The 26,563-nt window shown below is 39.1% G+C and overlaps 2 protein-coding genes across 2 annotated transcripts in view; both read left to right on the forward strand.

Moving 5' to 3' along the window:
- Positions 1-26,563, forward strand: part of camsap2a (calmodulin regulated spectrin-associated protein family, member 2a) — a 345,786-nt gene that overhangs the window by 28,943 nt on the left and 290,280 nt on the right. The window lies entirely within an intron of this gene.
- LOC146502478 (uncharacterized) lies at positions 17,709-21,809 on the forward strand. Its single transcript, XM_085133810.1, has one exon. The coding sequence runs from the start codon at positions 18,007-18,009 to the stop codon at positions 19,612-19,614; it is 1,608 nt and encodes a 535-aa protein (XP_084989936.1). The 5' UTR covers positions 17,709-18,006; the 3' UTR covers positions 19,615-21,809.

A 26,563-nucleotide genomic window follows, 5' to 3' on the forward strand; every position in this document is an offset into this window, starting at 1 on the left:
CGGGGAAAAGCCTGTTCTAACGTTTGGGTCTAAGGTTTATTTTTTAGCACCTGGCGGCTCTTTTTTACTTCTCATCCATAAATAATCTGCTCTTTCACGTGATTCAGTTTATTTTGAAAAGTCTCAACAGGATCTTGAGCTTTATTGTGAAAGGTTTATGTGGAACATAAACAAGCGGACACGCGCTGGTGTTACCGTCGTTGTTGCTAACCACAACGCATAAAAACCGGGCTTGTCCATCAGTAGTGTGGTTATATTAAATATAAGAGAAAGAGAGAACTTTAAGAAATTAATATAGCCACTACAGTGACCAATCAAAACGATGAAAAAATATTGCCGTAAACAGTTTATTTTGCAACACCACGAACGATAGACGTTTTTATATCATCATCCGATATATATCGTTATATCGAACAGCCCTCGCTTAGTCTGTGTCCAGATTTGACAAACAGTAATTCTGTCACGGTTTGGCAGGGCAAACCGTGGGGATGTAGGGAAGGAGGACCCAGGCGCGGAGCTCTGAATAAAGACAGTGCGTTTATTTACAGTGAAGTTAACAATAAATGCACAATTCATCCCCATTGCTCCCCAAGACTCCCATGTGTGTCTCCCACTCAGACGTCCGTGTTCATGCGCTCGCAGAAACACATACACAAACAGGGGGAAGAGGGACAGCAACGCCAAATATACATACAATACAAGACAAGTCCATAACTGCTCAGAGTGACCCAGGACCCTGACAAATTCCATATGTATATTAGATCTTGGCAAACCCTATCCTGTATAGCGCAGCACCAAAAGTACTCCATATTTAACTCCACCGCACAGTAGGGGCTGAAAAAGGTAACAGCATGGTGTGTCCCCTCACATGGAGATTTTTAAATAATTTTTATCCTGCAATATAAAAAGAAAGCAGTTCAGCTCTGGCTCTGGGGGCACTGAGGTGTTCTGATCCAGGTCCTAATGAAGTGAGGCAGAGAGGATCAAGGTTCATCCAGTCAGGACATATGTTGCACGATATTGCCCATTGCATTACGGTTCACATGTTTTATTCACGCTCAGCTGCTTGTTAACTATGTAAATTCTGTTTCAGTTCACATGCAAGGGCACATCACACACATATGGGTTCACTTTTACATGCTAATGAGGTCATGTTAAAAAAAAGGAAAAAGGACAGTGCCTGTTAGTGTAGTTCATTAGGACAACTTAGTATTCAGTAGGTGAAGGAGCTGCAGTGAGCCGGTGATAGTAAAGATGCATGATCCGCTTATGCACACGTGTCACATGAAGTACCACTGCAGCTTAAGTATGTAGGTCTGTGGGGTCATATGTGCATGCATGCACACAAGCTCATATTGGGAATCACCCACTAATACATGCAAGATATTGTTGGACATATGTTGGAAACTTGCATAATTGTTTATTAAACAGACAAAAATCCAAATGAATGCAGTGTTTTTCAAATTCAGATAGATTTCAACGATTTCTCTTAAACAACTGTCTATAAAAAATCCAGCTCTTGGTGGGTAAGTAAGACAAACATGCATGTTCATGGATGTTTGCTGCTTCTAGGAAAGACAGACCTTTTGCCTTTGTGTTCCATATTTTGCCTCACCTCTCAGGTGACTTTGTTTAAAATTCGCATTTTCTTAGGGTCTCTTGTTGTTTTTCTTTGGCCGTAAATGTATCTTGACCCCCTCTCCTTGGATGAAAAGATCCCTTATCGCACTGGAGCAACATGGTTAAATAAAGGTTAAATTAAAACAAGACAAATAGCCTTCTTCGCCATCAAATAGCTTCCAACCACCTCAGACACAGAGATCTGCATCATCCCTTACCATCTGTTGTCCACATACCTAAAAAAGCCCCTATCACGATCATCCTCTAAGGATCAAATCAGAAACCGTCTCAAGATGCAAACAGCGAAGGGGATCATGTCTCCAACAGCCTGTCAGCTCTGCTCACGTCTTTATCTTTCCCCTGCTTCTTTCTGCAGAGAAGACAAGTGGGAGAGGGCCCTGCCTGTGGCATACGGAAGAAGGAAACGTCCATTCTAATATCCTGTCTGGGGCGTATACTCTCTGTCAGCCTCACATCTATCAGTCCATCTAGCTGGATCCGGTGTAGGGAGGACACAGCCGCACAGATATCTGATGTTCTCCTTTTTTCATCTTTTTTTTTTCTTTAACATTCAGTCGCAAGGACATGCAGCAGATTACTGGGGAGAGGAAACACGGAAGCTTGATGAGGCGCGTGTGGGAATAAAATCATTGCAAGTGCTTAAGAAAACAAAGCTATAGTTTCTCAAATGTCATCTGGTGACATTACCCCTTTATTAGTGCACCTGACCATCAAAATCAGCCTGTGGGTTACGTTAGATTTTGTATACATTTGAAGTTTATACAAAGACAGCCTTGATCAACCTTGGAAAGCACTTCAGAAAAGAAATTTGAGACCTCGTAGCTTCTTAACACTGATGATTTTAATAGTGTCATCTAAGGAGGGAAGTGAAAATCTCTAAATTAGTATTTTTCGAACAAAGAAAATGTCAGCTTTCTGAAGATGCATGACTTTGACACCGCTGACACATGAATTCTCAGAATAGCGTTTGCAACTCAAGGTCTCAGCACACCGAGCGATTTTAAAACCATTATTTACTTATTTTTTTCCCACAGTCCTTCTGTTGGCATGCAGCAGTAACCGCTGAGGCAATATTGACTCAGAATACCAGAGAGCAAACAGTGTACCTCCCATTTGAACAGCCATTTTTGCCAAACCCCAACAAATTTTTTACAAAAAGCTGTGTGTTAGCTTGACAGCTAACTTCGTCAAAAAATGTTTAATTTACTCCAAAAGAATGGACAGGAGTGTTTTCTGGGGTTTCACTTCATCATTTCTGGCAGTTTCAGTAAGCGGTATATTCACACGTGTTGAGTTGGGGGCGGGGTGGGGTGATACGGGTAACGAAGGAAGTAAGGAAAGGAAACAGAGAGAGAAAAAGAAACCAAACGACAGCTCCACATCTGCCAGAGCCTCATTCATGGCACCTCTCCATTTTGCCTCGCATGACCTTCTCTTAAAGTACAGGCTGTGAGGTTTTTCCCAGTTTAAAAATAGTCACTGCTAAATTCTACACTTCACTGAATTATTTTGACAGCGAGGGAGGTTTTTTTTTTTTCTTTCTTTCCTGCAAACACTGCCACCTCTACCTCACCCTTCATTGCATATTGCACCGAGAGAATGCCAGAAATATGCCCAAAGGTGCGTACCCGTCACCTAACATGTTTACCCTTACCACGCATGTGAGCTTACAGTTTGTTTGTGGCTATACAAAGCTCCACCGTGCAGCAGAGGTGTGCAAATTCCTCTATTTGAGATCTATTGTTGCACTAAAAAGCACTAAATTGCACTAAAATTCAACGTGAATGGAACGAGCTGAATCCTCTCAGACAAGGTGTGAAATTAATATTTCCATGAACAGTTTTTCGTATCGAGCTTGAGCATTGTTAAGGACCAGCTGGAAACTGAGTGTCATGGTGTGAAAAAAGCAAAATGCAACAGAAGGTTAGTAGTTGCAGTTATAGTTGAAGAGTTAAGGTTTTGTCTCTTTTGGAGCGACAAAAGAAAATGAAATCAATCTGTGGGAAAGTTTCCCTTATATCTGGAGGATACAGGGTACATGAAGGATATAGGTTTACATTTCCTCTAAAAGAGGGGAAAAGACAGAGGAATTGACCAGGGGGGAGGAGAGAAACACACTATTTATAACACTGATAACATTATTTATCAGTTATCAGATTCAGTCTTTTTTTCTTCTGTAAAATATCTATTATGGGCTAGTACAAAGACTGGATTTTTGTGGTGAATCTAATTATGCCTACCTTACACAAGCACACACCATGTTGTGATCTCAGGCACTAACTGCACAGCCTCTCATCTGGCCTGTGCACACACGGGCAGGTTGATAACAACAGCAGACCCATAAGGGAGAAAATAGGAGAATTATTTTCCCTCAAAAGTCTGAAAACCAAGTACACTGGGATCCCAACAATGTTTTTCAAGTTTTGAAGTGTTGTTGCTATTTTGCTAACTAGTCTTAAGATAATATTGTGTGTTCGTCTAGTTTTCAGCCGTCTTCGGTCACGCTGTTTGCATGTGCCTGAAAATACAATTATGTGATGCTTTTTAAATTTGCGAGAAATTTTTGAACATGAACTGTTGAAAGGTTTGAAAATCAGTGAATGTGATTTAAAATATCACAGAGCGCATTAGGTGGCATCTTTACAGACGTTACGTTCCCAAACAAAAGAGACAAAAGTAGCCTGGTGTTAGCCAGGCTACAGGCTTTTCAATTCACTATTACTGTCAACACAGATATATGTCAGATATGTGTTCAATTCAATTCAATTCAATTTTATTTATATAGCGCCAAATCACAACAAATGTCGCCTCAATGCAAACATATTGATGCGTAATATTAAGTAAGAATGTAGAAAATAATTATCTGAAAATGATCCAGATTGCTTTTCATTGCCTGACTATTGTGTCTACGTATGAAGCTATTGTGGTGGGAAAAAAGTGAAAATTAGTGGTTTAAAATTCACCAGAAAGTAGAAAATGAAAAATGAATGAAATTCCTGGGGTATATTTTTAACAATTTTGCTAATTCAACACAATCTTTATATGATTCTTACAATAATGACTACAAGATAGAATGAAGATCTGGCCATTTCAATCAAGATGAATCAGTATATCAACGTTTTTATCTAAAATGTTTCTGCTATTCCAGGTGTAGATTTTTTTTCTGTGATCATGTACTGGTAAAATATTTTGCCAGGCAAAATAATAAGACAAATGTGACTAACAGCAATTTTTAAATTTAATTTTGGACTGCACCTTACCTGTTTTACATTTAAGAGATTATTTGTAGTAGACCTCTTGGATTTTCTGTTAGTCTCTCCTTGCTTCCTTTGTTATTATAGCTTCCACATATGTAAGTTATGACAAAATGCTGGCATAATGGCATCTATCCCAAATGAAGGGTCGAGGGTTTATTTATTGTTACATAACAATGCCGACAAATTCCAATTTAGGCATTCAAGTACAAGTTGCACGCTTTTCTGGGCTTCACAGCGATTATGAAATATCACATGTCAGTTCCCTCTAAGGGGGAATAATCGGAAGATGTAAATGTACCCAGTATGTGCGCTCACTACTGTATACACACACGCTGTATGTGGTCGTCTGCCCCCTGGTTTTTGCTATTGAGGGTGTCACTGCTGATGTTATTTTGAGGATGAAGAATGGGGAAGATTGTGGGCGTGGGACAAGGGATTCTGCATGGGTCCCCGAGTACAAAAAACAAAACAAAAAGAGAGCCCCAATCACCAGCATGGGGTGCAAAGTGCAGCTGCCCTGCTAATGAGATTTTAAAATGGGCCATAATGCCCCCTTAAACTGCCCCTACATCGAGAATTATATGCTTCATGTGTTGATTTATTCAAAGGGAGAAGGGAATTTGCCGCATGTATGCATGCATCTGTGTATGTGTCTGTGTGTATGTGTTATTAGATACAATAGCCTGGAGCTAGGTCGACTGTCAGCAAGCTGTGTTTTTATAGGACAAATGGCCTGTATATTCTTTTTATGGCTGATTGTTACAAAAAAATAAAAATCATAGTAAAAGAAATCATGCATGATGTAAAGCAAACAAACTCTCGGAGTCAAATAAAAGAATACAGCCAAGCGTGTTTGATGTATTTGATATCTCACTATCTAACTCGCTCCAGCTCTTTATTTGGCTTAATGAATTATTTTCACTCTATTTCCAAAGAGTGGCCACCTCAGTTTGTAACGCAACACGGTGAATAATAATCGAGACATTAAACAAAGCCATCAACATAATAATCAGCATAAAATGCAAACATATCGCTGTTTCATTCACGCAGAACATGCAGTTGATTCTTCCCTATTCCCAGTAACGCTCTATTCCCAAACCTCGCTTACTTGGTTCATTGCTTTTGCAAGTGAGCTGTACACAGCGCTAATTGCCAAGATATTGGCTTTTATATATTGACTGTGTACTTATTGAGGAAAGAACAAACCCAAATTAGAATAAATGGGTAAATTATGTTTGTTGTTTGAAGCAGAAGGGAAAAGATTGAGGGAAAGAGACAGAATAAAGAGAGCAAAAAAAAGAAAAAAAAAGAAAAAGAAAAAAGGCATTGATCTCTTGATTGGGCTTCCTTGTTAGCAAGCTGAGAGGATGTGATTATTTGGGGATTGAACAAGGACAGGCAGCTGAGAGAGGAGAGAGAGCGAGCTGAGGAAAGAAAGAAAGGGAATTTGTGTGCGTGCTTGTGTTTGTGTATGTACCAGTGATAAGATCCACTTGCTCGCATTCAGAGGGACAACCAGCTGTGAGGATGAGTATAAGGGTCTGCATTTGTGTGCTTTCTCAGTTTGAGTGTATCAACTCACGTGTGGCTCTGTTTGTGCATGGACACGTCCGCTGAGTGTACGGTCCGTGTGTGAAACCCAGTGCATCAGTAGCTGAATCAGAAAAGAAATGGCTGTTTCTGGCCGCTAAAACAGGACTCTTGTGTTTCTCCCAAACACACTCACACTTTAATAGAGACGGAGAGTTACGGGTCGGTATGAAGCCATCTTTTGTATGAGCTATGTATGCTCTTTGTGCAGGAAAATTGAAAAACATTAGCATGATAAAGGCTGGCTAGGGCTGCCTCACTGATCATGTGACACATTACTGAAAAAGCGCATAGATAGAAAATGACAGCCAGCTCATTCACGCACACAGAAACCAATGTGTGTGCCAACAAGGTCTGGGAGAGGCAGCATTTAAGGCATTTTGTGCACACGCAGCATCAGTTCAGCATGAAAAAAAAAAGAACAACACTTGCTACTTGTCATTTCTGTGAGGGGGGGTTGCTCTAAATACACAAACTACTATATACTGTGTGTTCTTTTCTTTGATCTCTCCTGTCTTTCTGTAACTTGTGTGTGTGTATGTGTGGTTTCTATGTGTATGTATGTGTGGGTGGGGGAGAATGCAGGCATCTGTGGGCCTCCCTAATTAAAGAGTGCGGCTGGGCCAAGCTCTTGTTTTTAAGATCCCATTTCAAAGCAGGAGACATAGAGGGCTTATTTTTGGGCTGGGAACGTGTTGGTTTATCCACAAACCCCACTTGCCTGACGACTGACAAAATCGGTCGAGGATGCATCGGGAGTGATTTGTACGCTGGAACTGTGTCGTTAATCGGCGAAAGACAGACAAAGGCCATGTTCTCATCTGTCGTTGTGTGACTCTCTAAATGCTGACGATAAGTGATTTGGTATGGCGGTTGTGCGAGGCTTTATTTAATGAAGTGATGACTGAAGGGCGAAAAATGCCACGCTGAGCCCAACACCTCCCCCTTGTGGAGTAGCAATGAAGTCCATCTCATTAATACATTCAAATGAGGCCCGTTTCAAAATCAGGTCAACTGGGATGAGATTTGAAGTAATTTGTTGAAACCTTCACATTTTCAATTTAAAGATATATCTTTGCTTGTGTTAATGCTTCGATAAAACGGTCCATCTGTGGACTACAGGACTGCATGTGGGAGTGTAAAATGTCCACAAATTACCTTTTTTTATAAAAGCATCGCTGAAGCGCTATCAGCCCTCTTTGTTTCCTTTGACATCAAAGCCAGCTTTCCATGTTGGTGCTCATCCTCATTAGCGAGCACAAAAGGATGATTACATCAGATGTCTGTGCAGCCATAAAGGAAAATTTGAGCAGCCAATAGTTTCACCTTACATCTTTATTCAACAAAAAAAAGAGTGTGGGTGTGTGTACAACAGCCTGTAATCTACATACATTTTAAGACAATAGCGCACCCTGATTTTTTTGAGGCCTGGAAATCTCCTTCACAACACAACAAATGTTTGCATAACAGCTTTGGTGTTACATAGAAACAAGCTGAAGTATATGTCAGCAGGACACTGAGATCGTGCTGACTTGTAACCACCTCTGAGATAACACCTTATATAATATTTTTTTTCTTAAGAAAGGAAATACTGTGTTTATCATCTGAATGGGGATATTTTTTTTCAGGTTACTATCCACTAAAAAGCACTGGGAAAAACGACCCCCCCAAAAAATAAAAAATCACAATAGTGTTCAATGAGCTCTGACTTAAAGGGTGTTTCCTTTGGCCTGGTAAATGTTACTAAAAAGGAAGATGCTGTCCTCTAGTGACAAATTATGTTATAGCACCCTGACAACCTCTAAAAGTTCAAGTTCCAATAGGAATAAATTCAGTTTTTGAAAAGACCGCAAGGTATAAGGATGAATTTAAAACAATTATACTATAAATTATGTCACTTTTTTTTAAATGTATTTTTTTAAATTACCAAATACTACTACCAGCTACTTAGTTACACCTTACTAGTGTGGCGGACTGGAGACTCCACTCACACCCATCGAGGTGTGAGTGGAGTTTTCTTCAGCTTTTCCTGGCTGCCCACGCCGGCCTCATACTCGGGCTAGGACTCCCTCTACCATTTCTCCGCTTCCCAGGTTCAGTCGTTCCGGCCATTTGCAAAAAGCCCAGGGTCCTGGACTAGTATGAGACCCTGCTGGGTGTTCGGGGGAGGAATAATGTTTCTAGGTTTTGCCGCCTTGTGAAACTAGTTGAGTGAAGCTGAGTTGGAAAATATGATAACCTCTCCTGTCGTCCTTACATAACTCCACATTAGAATCAGGTTGGATACACTTTTGCCTTCAGATCTGGTTCCTTGTGGCACAAAAAACTTTCAACAAGGTGCTAGAAAAATGCCTCAGCATTCCTGGAAATAACAGCACATGATACCAGTCCCCAATTTGGTGACTGCAGAAACCATTACAATGAAATACAGTGAACTCATTGTCATGTTTAAGAAACAAACTGGAGATGATTTGAGCTTTGGTCCATTACCCTATTTAAAACAGCCGTCAGAAGATGTAGTGCACTTTGATCATAAATAGATGGACATGGTCAGTGATGGTCAGAGTGGGCAAAAGCACAGACATTCTGTACTTAAGTACTGATACTAGTGTTGAAAAATACTCCAGTAAAATTTGAAGTACTGACTCAAACTCTTTAAAAGTAACAGTGAAAAAGTAACAGCTCTGAAATGTACTCAAAGTAAGAAAGTAAAAAGTAGCTCTTTATAGGTATTTTTGGTCAAAGCTAACTGTTTGTGCTATATCAATGTAATATTAAAATAATATCAGTAGATGGGAATAAAACTTTATTTCAGTCTAAATTTTATTTCTAATAAATGTATTCAGCTTGAATCAGTTATGTAGAACATGAGCAGAGAAAAAAGAAGAGTAGGGAAGAAGTTAAAGTGGGTTTCAGCAGGTGGGGGAACCCGGAAATCAGTTTTAAAGACTCAGCATAGGGAATTTAAGCAGAACAATAATTTCTATTTAGAGCTCCAGTAGATTTTCTTACTGTACAGGGTGTGATCAGCTAACCTGTTGCTCTTTCCAGATTTATACACCTGAATTCAAAAAGATGTAAGCAAATATTTCATGAGTTGTCCTGGCTGATTTCCATCCTCTACACTGATGGTCTTCTGTTTATACTAGACAGCCACTGTGCATCAGTCACACACTGTTCTTTACTTTATATCTATCACAGTACAGCAAACTAACCTGCAGAATTTTTTCATGCAACTTTTAAATAAAACGCTTAGTGTATCTTAGCTTGTTTTGCGACTCGTATTTCACAATATGAAAAAAACCCAAATGTCACACGTATAGACCCAATATCTGATTTAGAATAGAATAGCCCTTTATTGTCATTGTACAACGTAATTATGGAAATTATTATTTAAAAACATGAGGACTTACATGTAAGCTTTACATATCTAGTTTATCAAATACCACTGAGCAGTCCTTACCTTTAAGTACAACTGGTCTTCTTCCATCCTCATCTTTCTCCATCTCTGAGTGAAGTTAGCTCTCTTTCTTTTCTCTCCCTGTGAAATAGGCAGCTGAATGTTTAGCTAGCAACACACTGTGAGACAAACTGCATACACACAGTTTGTGTGTTTGCTGATGTTTGTTGAACTGATAGAAACATTACATTTGAAATTACCTGCCACTTAAAAAACGTCACTCCTTTTATGTTTGCTCCTGTTTTGTAGTACTAGCTGGATGCTGAAGTACAGCGACTTACAGACACCTGCAATCGTTCTGGTGTTGTGCCAGAAAAAACAAAAAGGACGACACAAACCACTTTAAGCCGTGACTAAGGCTCCCGATTGTGCCTCTTTGATCTCTTTTAATGCGACATCGCCTGGTGATTAATAAACGAATAGGATTGCATGTGAATAGAAAAATACGAACCATCCCATTTACCATCTGGACGGCAAAAGCGGTTTTATCTTCTGCTGTTTCAAGGTTTGGCGTGTTGTGCGTTTGAGATGTCTTCTGCATACTTTGGTTGTAAAGACTGTTTATTTGAGCAACACTTGCCTTCCTAACATTAAAAAGCAAACTCAATTTTTACACATACCACATTCAAACACAGCAGATGATGCTGCTTAGTAGTGACGCTATGTCTAAAACTGAGGCTATGTCCACACGTACCCGGGTATTTTTGAAAACGCAGATTTTTCTATGCGTTTGCACCTTTCGTCCACACGTAAACGGCGTTTTCGGTCACTGAAAACGGAGATTTTAAAAACTCCAGCCAGGGTGGATATTTTTGAAAACTCCGTTTTAGCATTTACATGTGGATGAGAAAAACGGAGAAAACGCAGCATCAAAGGTGTGCGCATTTTTTGACGTCACACTGTGCGCCACGTTATTGTTTTGGTGAAATGAATGTCTACAATACTGTTACTGTTAATTGTTCTCTCTGCAGTGTTTAAATGCTTACATATACATACACAGTTACTGTCCCTCCACACATACGACTCGGTTCTGCTTCTATGCCCCAGCTTTGTTTACTTTTTCCCGCCGAGGCTTCTAGACATCTGATTGGCCAACATTTCTGCACGGTTAGGAATATATCGCCACCTCTTGCTTTGGCATGTTCCTAGCAGCGTTTTCCTTCATTTCTGCCTTTATGTGTGGACGGGATTATTTTTTAAAACGAAAACGGAAAATCTCCGTTTTCAAAAATACCTGTGTACATGTGGACGTAGCCTGAAGCCCCCCAGGCCTGTGTTGACCAAAGGGGGTGTGTCCAAACAAAGCACGTGTCGAGGCCTGTATCGGTCTTCGAAATATCACATGACCAAAGAAAAACGAGCTCCCATTTTTGTGAAATGACACGACTATCTCACTATGTGATTTAAGGCAAAAGGGTATACCATAAGAAAATCGATCAACAAATGATTGAAGATAAAACAATGAATTTAAGAATAATTAAAATAATCTAAGAATTAAAAGATACAAATACAAAACAAAGGTTTTCATATAGAAATAAGAAATTACAACAATAATAAATTAAAATAAAATAAAATAAGTGATGGAGAAAATGAAATTGTAAGTTAAGACTAGTCAGAACCTGAACAAGTCTTCAGTTTCAGGTTGTGACCAGTGACTCTACAGTCATTGGTGATGACTATTACCTCAAGAACATCAACTTCAACATGGGCATGCATGTTTTCAGTAAAAGCAGCATCCTCAACTATGCAGATAAGGAGAGATAAACTAAGAGACACAAGATCAAACACAGCCCAGCTCATGAATAGGTCCAGGGACAAAGGACCTAAAGGACAAACATAGATGTTAAATCGCCAAGAAATAAAATGTTGTCTGAACGAGGGAACATTTCCCTGCTGATTATCCTGGGAGAATGAATAAATCCGTATTTGTCAAAAAAAAAAGAAGAAAAAAAGCCAGGTCCCATTTGCACAGAGAATTTCCAGTCAATAAGAACACGATATAAAACTAATATAAAAATGTCTTTGGTGAGCGATCTTGCATTCCCCACTAAAACCTTTATATAAAATGAGTAGCTCATCTCTGAGTACTGGCATCCTCTGTAAACCCCAGAAATGGTCATGTGAAAAAAAACAGCAGTTTCTGAAACACTCACCACCATGCCATATTAGGGTCACAGATGCTCAATTTGAGCTTCACCATGTGGTCTTTAACATGTCTACAGGCCTGAATACATTTATTTGCTTATTGATAGCTGTTAAAGAGCAGCTGAAATGGTGTACCTAATAAAGTGGCAAGTAAGTGTATGTAATCCCCACCTAAAAAACACTCACAGCTTATGTCACACAGAATCTAAAAGTTGAACAATTAGTTTTTAAAACCAAAGAAAAACACATCTATTCATTATTCCTCTGGGGAAACTGTTAAAGAAAGTTAGTTAATTTTAAGGCACAGAAATTGAGAAAATAGAAGAAAGCATTGTTTTGGGATGAGATCTTATTTAAAAAATATGCAAATGAACATCTCTCCTTTTTCCACACTGGCTCAAATTAAAATGAGAAGTTTTGAGAGAAGTTGTTAAGCGGTTTTTTTAGGACAAACATCAAAGTTATTACCCAACATTCTGCATGGTGGGTCTGCAAAAATATTCCTAGCTACTTTTTGACTTTATATTCAACTCAAAGCCTTAAATATCGTGTTCTGTGTGGTAAGTGTTTTTTTTGTGTGACTCTGTGACATGTCTTCTAGTGTATTTTATTATGTATAGTATGAACTCATGACCCTTGTGCTGCCTGTATATCTGTCTATCTGTGAAATACTGAGACACTGAAAGAATGGTTTGAATGTGTTTTACTGCAGCTGACCATTAGAGATGAAGGACTGAATGTTGAAATGCTTGAGCAAATTCTAAAAGAGAGTGAGTCATGCAGTTAGACAACAACCCTCACCAAAAAAAGGTCAAAGATGAGTGACTTTCTATCGGGGCAAGCAAGGCAAGCAGGGCCTGTTCAGTGACATCTATTGTATTGAATTGTATATTATTTTGAACACGTTAAAATGGTATAACAACAACAACAGAAAAAAAAGAGACAAACAAACACAGCAAAACAAAAGGAAAACAAAGCAATAATAATTATAAATAACTTACATGTTCAGTTAAGTTAATTTAATCCCACCCCTTTCCACTATTTTGTAAGTAATAATCTACACTTTTACTTCCTGTTTATGTCCTGTCCATAAGAAATTCTTCATTACAATTTGTTACATTTATTAAAAAAAAAACATGTAACAAATATTGAAAATAGATATCAACTAAAAGATACCAAAGTGAAAACAGTCCCTCTACTTTCATCTCAAACAGCAATTTGTCATAAAGCTTTTTTGGGATTTGTATCCATCCTCTAAATTACTGCCATCTTGTGGTTGCAGTTTGCTACTGACTATTGTCTGTCAGAAATCAAACAATGAATAAATGACAATTTCCACCAGTTTAATACAGATACAACAGAAACGTATTGATCACATGTTCTCAGAAATTAGGCAGCATATCAGTTTTTTAGACCCTTTATTTCAGTCGAGTCTCAGAAACTTAGGTGTTACATTTGACAGTTCAATGTCTCTTGAGAAACACTCCAACTAACTGCTCCGGAACTGTTTTTATCATTTAAGAATCATTTCTAAACTCAGACTTCTGGTGTCAAAGGCAAAACTTGAGATGATTATTTATGCTTTTATTTCTTCTTGTTTGTATTACTGTAATGGTCTTTTTACTTGTCTCAACAAATCAGCTTTGGATCGCCTTCAGACTGTACAGAATGCTGCTGCACGACTTTAAGTGGCATAAACAAGAGGTCACACATTACTTCAGTTTTGGCTTCTCTTCATTGGTTGCCAGTACATTTTAGGGTTCGTTTTAAAATTTTAGTCATAACTTTTAGAGCTCTTCATGCTGAAGCTCCCCAGTACATCTCTGACTTGTTGAAACCTCATACTTCATCCCAAGCACTTAGGTCTTCAGGTCAGAGGTTACTATTGGTCCCACGTACTTGGTTAAAAACACGTGGGGATTGGGCTTTTAAGGCACTGGCACCAAGGCTATGAAACTCTCTTCCATTGTCTTTACGCTGTCTAGACGCCGTTGACTCAAAAAAAAAAAAACAGCTGAAGACATTTTCATACAAATGAGCTTTTAATTAATTTTTTTATTGTTTTATATTATTGTATTCATATTTCTGGTTTTATTGTGAAGCACTTTGTGATTTTTATCTGTGAATGTGCTATATAAATAAATTTTACTTATTTACTTACTTATAGAAGCAGGCTTGTGATTCAGCTGGAAGCTGAATCCATTAACAATGGCTTAAGCCTGTCGGGCTATTTGCACATTGTGGATAAACCTCTGGTATTTGAGAGGAAACTGAAAGGAGACCAGCATGTTAGTCATCATCATCTCTGCTTGCCTTTCTGTAAAAGTCACTGCATGCTACTGGACTACAGGTAATGTTTCAGAACAGACAGACATATTGTGGAAAGGATCAAAGGAATCCTCCAGAAACACAGAACCGGGCAAAAGTTCTCTTTGGTGTATCTCCCATTCAGATGGGGAGTATTTCACCTTTAATGTGTCAAGTTCAATAATTTTCTTTCATTAGTGTGTTTCATGGTGTTCTCTGTTTCAGTTAATAGGAATTGTATGAAAATCAGAGGATATATTATTTATATATTGTATATTTAATTCTGAATATATATGTTATTTATTGTAATTACTGCTTTGTTTCTTTTAGCAGGGCAGTACTCCAGTTTTCTTGTACCACTGAAGTTTTGTATGTTGAGTTATGCACACTTCATTTGAGAGCTCTCTGCCATATTGGACATGGTAACCAGAGGCAATCACGTCCAATAACTCATATGTTGTTTACATAAAAATGATTGCTGCTGCAAAAACAGCAGCGCTCGCAGATGGAAAATTACAGATATCCTCAGCAGCTAAACTCAGTATCACTGTCATCAATAACGAATGAGCTACGCTGACTCATTGACAATGTGAGGGATAATACGCAGACAGGCGTAAATATCACAATATAACAAATATAATCAGGTAAATACATTGGTAGTGTCCACCTGTTCAAGTGACTACAGTTCCAGGCAGAATCTAGTGACTGATAAAACTTTTGTAGGCCTTCAGATCTCATCCGGAATAATTTGAGTGTCGGGAAGTCAGGGACAGTGCCAGGGTTGTACCTAAAAGCATCAGTAAACACACTCAGGGAGTAAGAAAAAAATCTATCTTCAGCCCTCCCTTACCCAATTTCTCATAACAAGCAAGATGCTTGACATGAAAATGTTTTACTTCCTCTGAGAGAGTATATTTAACTGTATTTGTATTTGTATTTAACTGTATTCTAGATATAAAATCTTGGATGGGAGAAAACGTTTTACAGCTTAACCAGGACAAAACTGAAGTGTCAATCATCGGTCCTGAGGCTCAGAGAGAGAAACTCTTGTCTAAATTACAGGCATTTTCACTATGTCCTTCACTACAAGTGAAAAACCTGGGTGTTATCTTTGACTCTGAGCTTGGTTTTATCCCACATATTAAACAGGTAACCAAAATTGGATTTTATCATCTAAAAAATATAGCCAGAGTCCGCCCTATTCTCTCTCGGACCAACACGGAGATGTTGATGCATGCTTTTATTACCAGTCGCATTGATTAGATTAGAGATTAGATAAAACTTTATTACTGTAATGCCCTGCTCCTGGTCTCCCCAAAAAGAATATTTCACCTTTACAACTTTTACAAAACTCTGCAGCTCGTGTGCTGACGAAGACCAGAGGGCGGGCCCACATTACACCGGTTTTAGAATCGCTGCATTGGCTCCCCGTGTGTTTCAGGATCGATTTTAAAGTTCTTTTATTGGTTTTTAAATGTCTTAATGTTAATGTTAATGTTATGTTAATGAGAGTGTGGGGAGTGAGTTGGAGGGCAGGGTGGGGTGGGCTGCTTTTAACCATGTAAAGCACTTTGTGCTACATCTTTGTATGAAAAGTGCTTTATAAATAAAGATTGATTGATTGATTGATTGATTGATTGATTGATTGATTGATTGATTGATTGATTGATTGATTGATATACTGTACATTTGTTTGTTTACTTTTAGTTGCCATGGTTTATCTCATCTACATAATGTCTAGCAGGTTCTTCACTCATCTGACACATCAGGATTGTTATAAACATCAAAAATAGCTGACATGGTCAGTGATCACATGTTTGCAAAATCTCAACTGTACAAAGCATGACTGTGCAATGACAATAAAGAGTTAAAGCTAAAGGATGTTGTACATAGAGAAATGAAAAAAAAAATCAACATAGTTGTTAAAAAGCATCTTCTTAATCTTCCGTAGTGACGTTGCATGTACAGTGGAAAACAGACGTTTTTCCATTTGAACCAGAGCAAATCTATAGAGAGATATTTGTCTTGCTGTCAGCAACAAAAATGAAAGCCTTTGTGATGACATCACAGGTGACAGGAGGATGGCTGCAAGGTCAGATAACAGATAACAGATTTTATTGAGAGGAAAAAGAAAAAAAAAGACAGAAAGAAATCACTTTGTGCAGGAATGCAAACAAAATGATAATCATGTGCTTTGGATGATCATCATGTTCTTAATTGTTCTAAGTAATACTATGAATTTAAAAATAGAGGTTTGATTCAGATAATACTTTAATGTCTCGCCATAGTATTCTTGAGCAAAGCATCGGATCCATATGTGCTCACACAGTGACTATCTGTTGTTAAATGGCAAAATAATCTACTAAATCCAAAATCATACCTGCACCTGACAGTAGCTGGAATATCTCCTCCAGTGCCCATCCTCCCACTCACCATCCACCATCAGCCACCCATTGTCTATGATAGGTGGGGTGGAAGGGGAGACAGATGAGAGCCAGGGTGCACCACACCACTTCACCTTCCCTCTCCTTCAGCCTGACAGGACCTGAATTACAGTAAATGATAGTTCTCCTCGGCCACAAAGCGATTTGACCTGCCACCGTGTCTCTCCCAACAAACCCACTCCCCCTACCTCCTTTAATAGGTCCCTGATGAGTGGCCAGGCTCCCTTAGGACCCAGCTGGCAAAGAAGGGCAGACTCTTTAAGTAAAGAGGAATGAAAGAGAGACGAATGAGAAGAAGCCCAGTAGCAGGGTATGAATTGCCAGATTGAAGGAAAGATGACACTGTTTGCAGCAAGCGCACAGACACTGACTTCACTGTGGAGCCACACATTTTGTGAACATTAAGCAGTGATTCAGCAAATATAGCAATCTCACTTCTAACGCGTATACAATATAGAGAAAAATAGAAGTGACTGACTTAGCAATACTATACTGGATCAACATAAAACAACAAAACAAAACATCTTCATTTTCATCATCCTATGACCATCTTTTAATCAACCATTTGTATTTAACCATAGCACAAATGAAATGGAAGGAAAAGGACAAACATAATGGGCGTAATAGGAGAGAGGCTGACCTGCCAGTGACCTGTAACTCTGCATTTCTGGGTTTTTAGCCTGTGTTTGCTGGGTATGTGTTTTTAGTGTGTTGCTTTGATAGAATATTTTTGGGGTTTATTTGTTTCTATTTGTGTATCCTTAATTGCCTTATTAAAAGCATGTGCAGTATAATCTTTTCTCCATGTGTGTGTTTTTCCTCTTAAAAAAAACACACATGGAGTGTCCACACTTTTGTGAGTGTGGACGCTTCAACTCTTTGCTCTTTAAATGCTTTGCTTCTTTTATTGATTTTTATTGATTTTTATGCTGATTTTTCCCTTTTTTCCGTATGAGCTTACCTGCGATAGCTTCTGGACACTTATAGATCATTAGGACTAAAGTGTTCTTAACAGACACAGCAACATTTTTACAGTTACCTTATTCTCAGCGCTCCGTGTGTCTGTGGCCTAGACACAGCTGAAGCCTGATTACAGCGTCTGGGCACCGAACAGCCTCAATAGCCTGGAAAGGTGCTAACCGCTAGGCTAACTAGCAACAAGATGCCTTCCCTTTCCACAGATGACTACCACAGCCTCCTGCAGAAGATTGCAGTACTGGAGACAAAAATTCATCGCTTAGAAGTAAACGTGGAGGTAAATGGACTGTGTGGAAATGAAACAACCTTGCCTTTGATTCAAAACAATGGCGATGAGCAAGCTAGTACACAGCTAAGGAGCACAGATAACATGACCAAGAAAGTAGACTTTGTGCACTATTATAAATCCTCAAGCGATAATCCCCCCTTGGACTGTCTTGGTGCAATACCAAGACATAAATCATGTCTCCTGGAAGGGGGAGGACGTATCACAGGCAGAGCACAGCGAGCTGAAATCTCTGAAACCGACTGGCCTTCACTTCCTACGAGACAGAGAAGCTCTTCTACCCCTGTATACGAGAGGAAGCAGGACTGGACAACCGTGAATACGAAGGTTAACAACAAACCTCCAAAACAACTGAATGTGAAACTGCAGAACAGATTTGCTCCACTATCAAAGGACCCTGGATCTATATCGGACAACCATCCATCTAAAAGTAGCAAAGTAAGGTCTGAAAATCTATTGAAAAGTAAAAGGCCACAGGGAAAGCTAAAGGCTAGGCCTGAAACTCTGATTGTGGGTGACTCTGCCGTAAAGGATGTACAAAGGATGTGCGGTAAGAACACTAAAGTCCTCTGCTTTCCTAAGGATATGGTCAACAACCTGAAGGAGAGAATTCTTCAAATTGCAGATGAATATCCAACTGTGACGAACATTGTTCTGCATACAGGGTCAAACGATGTGTCCAAACAACAGTCGGAGGTTCTGAAGCGGGACTTTACTGGATTATTAAATACTGTAAACTCTCTGAATGCAGCTGTGTTCATCAGTGGACCTGTACCGCCCGTCAGAGGAGGAGACGAGAGATTCAGCAGGTTGTTTACACTGAATAAATGGCTCATATCAGCATGTACCGACCACTCAGTGCATTTTATCAACAACTTTAATATTTTTTGGGAACGCAGGCATCTGTTTAAAGCAAATGGATATAATTTTAACAAGTCGGGGGTGAAACTGTTCACCTCCAACTTGTTTTATTCCATACGTCATCCATCTGTGCTTGGTGCCAAGGCTGAGATAAACGAGGAGTTATCTCATAAAGAAGAACAAACAGTACTCCAAGAACAGACAAAGCCCAGCAGAAACCTTGAGGAGGAGCTCCATCTGCCCCCACCTGGGAAGAGCCTCAGAAAGGAGAGACATCAGAGCCAAGAAGAGGGGTCCCTATTTGCCTCCAACTCTCTCAACAACACCAACAACCAGGACCAGGGACCACGATCTTCCCCAGTCCCCCAAACCCCTGACAGGCCAGCACCCTCCTCCCCCTCCCTTTCTCCCTCCTCCCCACACCTGAAATTCACTGAGGAGATGATGGAGCGGGTCAATGCTGGGCTCAGATCTACCCCCCGGCCCAATCCCTTTTTGTCCCCCATAAACCCCCCACCAGAGCAGCCAAAGGTTCGCCATCGAGCCCCACCCTCAACAGAGCAATCGAAGTCACATTGCCCAGCCTCGCCCCCCTTAGTTCCTCCTCACCACCTTCATGCCCTGTCTCCGCAGTCTGATGTGTGATGTGTGGAGGGTCCGGGCTGCGAGGATTATGGCAGTGGTGACTTTTCCCAGGAGAAGCTGGGACCCTGTTTACTAGAAGGTTTTAAAATTTCTGTACTTTTAGGTGACAGAAGGAGACATGTGGCCTGGTCAAAACACAGAGAGCTGCACTCTAAAAGATCTTTAAATATAGTAAACATACCTTGTGTGCCACAGACTGCTCCCAAACACGAGGGGACAAGTAATGCCTCTAAAACACTTAAGTTGGCTTCATTAAATGTTAGATCTTTAGCTGTGAAAACATTTTTAATTAATGATTTAATCACTGAGCACAGCCTTGATTTTATGTTTTTAACTGAAACTTGGTTGGACCAAAGTAACAGTGGAGCTGTTCTCATCGAGACGACCCCTCCTAACTACAGTTTTATCAGTGAGGCCAGGGTGAGCAGGAGAGGAGGAGGGGTTGCTGTCTTATTTAATGAATCATTTCAATGTAAGCAGCTATCTCCTGGAAGTTTTCAGTCTTTTGAATATGTGGCTTTAGAGCTGAAGGCCCCATCCAAAGTTGTGTTTCTTAATGTTTACAGGCCTCCCAAATACTGCACAGACGTTTTTAATGATCTCAGTGAACTGCTGTCTGTGATCTGTGTTGATTTCGACTGTGTAATTATTGTTGGGGATTTTAACATCCATGTGGACAACCCTCAGGACAAAGGGACTAAAGACCTGAGTAACACTCTGGGCAACTTTGGGCTGACTCAGCATGTAACAGAGCCCACACATAACAGAGGACACACTCTTGACCTACTAATCTCCAAGGGCCTGAGCATTTCAAAGGTTACTGTGTCTGATGTGGGCCTGTCTGATCATTACTGTGTTTTCTTTGAAAGTAAAATCTCAGCCCACACAAATATATCAACAGCAGTGATCACAAAACGGTGTATAACTGAATACAGTAGTGAGATATTTAACCAGGTCTTCCCATTAACACCTGACCTGTCCAGAGGTTCAGTCAATGAGCTCGTCAATAGCTTCAATGCTAAAATGTTAAATGTAATGGACACTATTGCTCCCATTAAGGTGAAGGTTATCTCTGGAAGGAAAAAGTCTCCATGGAGAAACTCCACACTAGTGAAAAATGAAAAAAGAGAGTGTAGGAAAGCTGAGCGCAGATGGAGAAAAACAAACCTCCAGGTTCATTATGACATCTATAAAGAGAAACTTCACAATTATAATTTACAACTGAGGAGTGCAAGGTCCTACTTCTCTGACATCATCACCAAAAACAGTCATAATGCTCGGATCTTATTTTCTACAGTTGACAGGCTAACAAACCCTCCTGTGTCAGTGGCAGCTGAACTTCATTCGACCATGGCCTGCAATGACTTTGCCAAATTCTTCACAGAAAAAATCCAAAAGATTAGACAAGCAATTGGTACATCAACAGCAGATCCAGAATATGTACTGTGTCCACCGAAAAACTGTTTAAACACCATGAAACAGTTTCACCCGATTAACAGCAAAGACTTGGAGGACATCTTAGGTCAACTGAACTCCTCCTATTGCTGTTTAGATGTCCTGCCAACAAGTTTTTTCAAAAAGGTCTCAAAGACTTTAGAGTCAGACCTGTTACAGATCGTCAATTTCTCTTTATTATCAGGTGTGTTTCCAGAACCACTAAAAACTGCTGTAATAAAACCTATACTAAAAAAGGACAATCTTGACAAGACACAAATGAACAACTACAGGCCGATCTCAAATCTTCCATTTTTAAGTAAGATCATTGAAAAAGCAGTTTCTCAACAGCTCAATTACTTCTTAAAACAGAAAAACTGCTATGATGCCTTCCAGTCAGGTTTTAGACAGAACCACAGCACTGAAACCGCTCTGACCAAAGTGTTTAATGACATATGTCTGAATACAGACAGTGGAAAAATGTCAGTCTTAGTTTTACTGGATCTCAGTGCAGCATTTGATACAGTTGACCACAACATATTACTCAAACGACTGGAGAACTGGACAGGTCTTTCAGGAACTGTACTAAACTGGTTCAAAACATACTTAGAAAACAGGAAATACTTTGTATCAATAGGTAACTTCACATCTGAGCAGACAAGTATCACATGTGGAGTTCCCCAAGGTTCCATCCTGGGACCCCTTCTGTTTAACATTTACATGCTCCCACTGGCACAGATTATAAAGAACAACAAAATAAACTACCATAGCTATGCAGATGACACACAAATATATATCACAATGTCACCAGGAGACCGAGGCCCTGTACAGGCTCTTGGTAAATGCATTGAGGAAATTAATGACTGGTTGTGCCACAATTTTCTCCAGCTAAACAAAAACAAAACTGAGGTAATAGTCTTTGGCGCCAAAGAAAAACGATTACAGGTCACCAGAGAACTTCAGTCTATACACCTAAAAACCACAAACCAGGCGAGAAATTTGGGTGTAGTGATGTATGCAGACCTAAACTTAGAAAAACACATCAAGACAATAACAAAATCAGCTTACTATCACCTCAAGAATATATCAAGGATAAAAGATCTGATGTCTCAACAGGACCTGGAAAAACTAGTCCATGCATTCATCTTTAGAAGGCTTGATTACTGTAACAGCATCTTTACAGGTCTACCTAAAAAATCAGTCAGACCACTACAGCTCATTCAGAACTCTGCTGCTCGAGTCCTCACTAAGACCAAAAAAGTGGACCACATCAGTCCAGCTCTGAGGTCTTTACACTGGCTGCCTGTCCGTCAGAGGATAGACTTTAAAGTTCTGATGCTGGTCTATAAAGCTCTGAATGGTTTAGGACCAAAATACATCAGTGACCTCCTGACCCAGTATGAACCTTCCAGATCCCTCAGGTCATCTGGATCCAGTCTTTTATCAGTTCCCAGAGTCAGAACCAGACACGGAGAAGCCGCATTCAGCTTTTATGCTCCTCATATCTGGAACAAACTCCCAGAAAGCCTCCGATCAGCTGAAACACTCAGTTTATTTAAATCCAGGTTGAAGACTCACCTGTTCTCAGCTGCATTTGAATAAAGCACCAAATCCGCACTTAAGCTTAAATTTCAAAACTTACATTTTAACTACTGATTTTATCTACTGTTCTGATTTTATCTGTTTTGATTTTATATACTGTTTTGTTTGTTTGTTTGTTTGTTAATTAGTTAGTTTGTTTGCTTGTTTTAATCAATTTTAAATCATGCTTTTTATTTGTTTTTGTTTCTAATGTCTCTGTAAAGCACTTTGAATCACCTTGTTGTTGAATTGTGCTATACAAATAAACTTGCCTTGCCTTGCCTTGCCTAAAAATAAACCTAATAATTGGAACGGTGTCTGCCTTTCCAGTGACTTGAAAACATAACATGGAATTACTCATAGTGATTCTTTATGGTTAAAAAATGAACAAAACAAAACAAAAAATCCCAACATTTTTGATTGACACACTTTCTGATAAAGTAACTAGCCTTTACCTTTCCTACCAGGCCACGTTCATAACCTCAACAAGATGAAAGCAAAAGAAAACTACTAAGAAGTTCAAGATGAATCTCCAGTAAAAACCAACCAACTCCAAGACCTACCTTATTTCTATTTTGGTCTTGGGGTCCAGACAGGGGGCGGTGGCTAGAATCAGTATATACAGTATTACATCTAACCACAGTCTTTCTTAGATTGCTGTTGTGAACGGACAGACTTCAGCACTAAAGCCAACACCACATAAGCTCTTCCCAGCTGTTAATGGTCGCAGCAGATGGTCGCAGCAGATGGCCCCCGCCCCTCCCTGAGCCTGGTTCTGCCGGAGGTTTCTTCCTGTTAAAAGGGAGTTTTTCCTTCTCACTGTCGCCAAAGTGCTTGCTCATAGGGGGTCATATGATTTTTGGGTTTTTCTCTGTATCATGAAGCACCTTGAGGCGACTTTTGTTGTGATTTGGCGCTATATAAATAAAATTGAATTGAATTGAATTAATGACATTGAGAAGACAGTCTGCACTGTGTGGATGCAGCAGTGCAGCATTACACAGCAAAGAACAAGCAGAAAACGTCACAAATTGGGACCAAGAAGGCAGTTTTTTATTTATATTCTGAAGGCATTTGAATCAGTAGCCACTGGCCAAATCCAGCAACTAATCATGGCGATCATCCACCCGAGGAACGGGATAGGCATCAAATTGAGACAGTGCCTTGCCCTTGCAGACCTTCCACACAAAGCAGTCTAAGGCTAATATTTAAGATACACAAAGTGGGCTCTCTTATTAATGTTAATTGTATAATAATTAATTATATTGTAATATATCTATATCATGGCTAAAGCACTTCAGGATGGATGCAAACTGCATTTCGTTGCCCTGTACCTGTGCATGTGCAATGACAATAAAGTTGAATTCTATTCTATTCTATTCTAATGTCAGTGTAAGAATTTACAAAAGCATGGACCTTTTTCTTTACCTTTACCTTTTTAAAATTTTTATTTAAGCCGGAAAAAAGTAGAAGAAATGCCATGCAGGAAAAAAAGCTTGGGGGACTCTGACCAAGGGCCCTGCAGCACCTTCAACATAGGGGTTTGCCTGCTCAACTAGACAAACTATATAACTATTAACTATATAACAGCATCCACACATTAAGGATTTTAATGTCGTATTTGGATGTTTAACCTGACTGTCTATGTGGAGATGATGGTAATTCAGTTTAAATTGACTTAATAAGGTCATTACGCATTTAAAGATCTTACATCTCAAGTGATTAGCAATATGGTTGTAATTACCCACCTGATTAACCATCTCCTGGAAGCATTTTTGCTCAGTATTTGGCAGTAAAAGTAGTTGGTTAGAAACATGGTCCCATCTCTAACACGCACCTGCAGTAACCTTAGTTGCCTCGGGTAAACATCAGACGAGCACTTTTTTTTTTCTTATTGCATCTGTTTCACATGTTGAGGGAATTCTGTTAAGGTTTCTTGGGCTACTCCATACACTGAAAAATTATGGCTAAAAGATGCCGTCTTGTAACATCCATGGGCCCTGATCAAGTGACAAATGCTACTGAGAATGAGACATGCTAGAAGAATTTCAAATTGTGCAGTTTTAGGCGAGCTTTTGTGACTAAATCCAGCCAGGGTGACTGATGGGCCAAGGCACAGCAGCTGTACTAGTCAACAACACTTAGGAGTGTACTGTAAACCAACTATACAAAACTAAATTCATATGTTAGGAAAAACGTCATTTTTCATTAAGTTGCTAAAATGAGGCAACGTGTGACATTAAAACCAATAAAGGTTATTAAAAGTGCAGTAATTACAGATATTGTGATTGTAATGGATTTTGTTCTTTACATAATATAAGTTAAGGTGATAAAAGTAAAATCAAAATTCTCACTGCACCACACTGAGAACAATGTAAAATGTGAATTGTTGGCACTGAATGAAAGTATACATTACAAAGATATATCTTTAGTCGTCACACTCCAGTGAATGCTCTATAAACAGTGTTACAGTATAATCACCTTTTTGTTCTTTGAGCATGTGTGGATGAGTGTGTGTGTGACATCAAACAAGGAACAGGTTAATCTATGTGGCGTGTCTGTCATTAGATGGCAGTATTGTGTTAGTAAAGGACAGTTTTAACATGATCTTTTTTATTTTATTTTCAGCCCGTGTTCATCAAAAGCACATTTTATTAGTAAAAATAGATCAATTAAAGAGATATAACTGTTTGAGTCTATAACTTAGACAGTGCCAAGTCAATTATGTGACAATGTAAGATATGAGTGTAAATCTAACACACCATCCACTCATTTTCATAATGATAAACATGGGGATTTAATGTATAAAGAACTGGCTGTAGAAACTCTGTTTTCATTATTTACATTAACTATTTATATTAAAGATTTATATGACTAGTGACGATGACACTCTTAAGCTATGATGCATCAGTTGTCGGAAATCATCTCCCTGTCTGTCTCTATTTTGATCTTGAACAGTTTGCCATGCTTGACTGTATTTAAAGCAGTCTAAATAGCAGAAATGCCAGTGTTGCTATACATAGGTCAGTTTAACACTTAGCCCATAATGAGTCTGTTAACACATACTTCATCTTGTTGAGATGTTTATTAGGTAGAATATTCTCCTAAAGGTACCCAATGTGTAAACTGAAAAGTTTATTTGTTTAGCTATGCCTGTGTAGGCTTGGTAAATGAATGAATTTGTCACTTTTAATGTAACCTTTTAAGTAATGTAACCCGTCTTCCTGTTTTCATGTATTTTAAAAATTTTTAGTTTAATTTTATAAAGCTGGTTCTTATGCCAGTACATCTTTGGTGCACTTTCCTTTCTTTCTTTCTCTTATCTTGTTTTCCACACATTTCTGAGAAGTTAAAGGCAAATAAATTTATATCTGAACCTGAATTTCATCTTAGTTACTCAGCTGCTACGCAATGTTCATTTTCAGTGATTGCCCCAATCACTTCTATAATAATAATAATAATAATAATAATAATACATTTTATTTGAGAGCGCCTTTCAGAAACCCAAGGTCGCCTTACAAAAAATACAATTAAAAAAAGGAACAGTAGTCATAAAATACATAAAATAAGTTACTTCTATGCACCTATGTCATCAAACATGCGACAACATCCTTGCAAACATCCAGTGGGGGTTGTATAGCTAACCTTTTGACTGGCTTCTGAGCATTTAAAGGGCGCTGTGTTGTCACCATCTGTGATACTCGTCTTTCTTTGCCTGCAGATGGTCATTTTCTCTTCGATAAGGAAGATTTTTAGTACTTTTTGTACTGTGAATGCACAGTACATTATCCAATCAAGATATGATCACATCTACTAGTCAATATTCAATTGTAGTGATAGCGCTACTAATTGGTAACAGGAAGGCAGCATTTTGGGACAAATGTCAGTGTACTGTAGTGGGTGTTGTCTATTGCTAATAGTAGTCACTGTAAAT

The sequence above is a fragment of the Neolamprologus multifasciatus genome, chromosome 15, assembly GCF_963576455.1.
Source record: "Neolamprologus multifasciatus chromosome 15, fNeoMul1.2, whole genome shotgun sequence".
Classification (NCBI taxonomy): domain Eukaryota; kingdom Metazoa; phylum Chordata; class Actinopteri; order Cichliformes; family Cichlidae; genus Neolamprologus; species Neolamprologus multifasciatus.

Bases quoted from the DNA above. Each gene is read 5' to 3' on its own strand.
- LOC146502478 (XM_085133810.1), top strand. From the start codon at position 18,007: ATGCCTTCCCTTTCCACAGATGACTACCACAGCCTCCTGCAGAAGATT.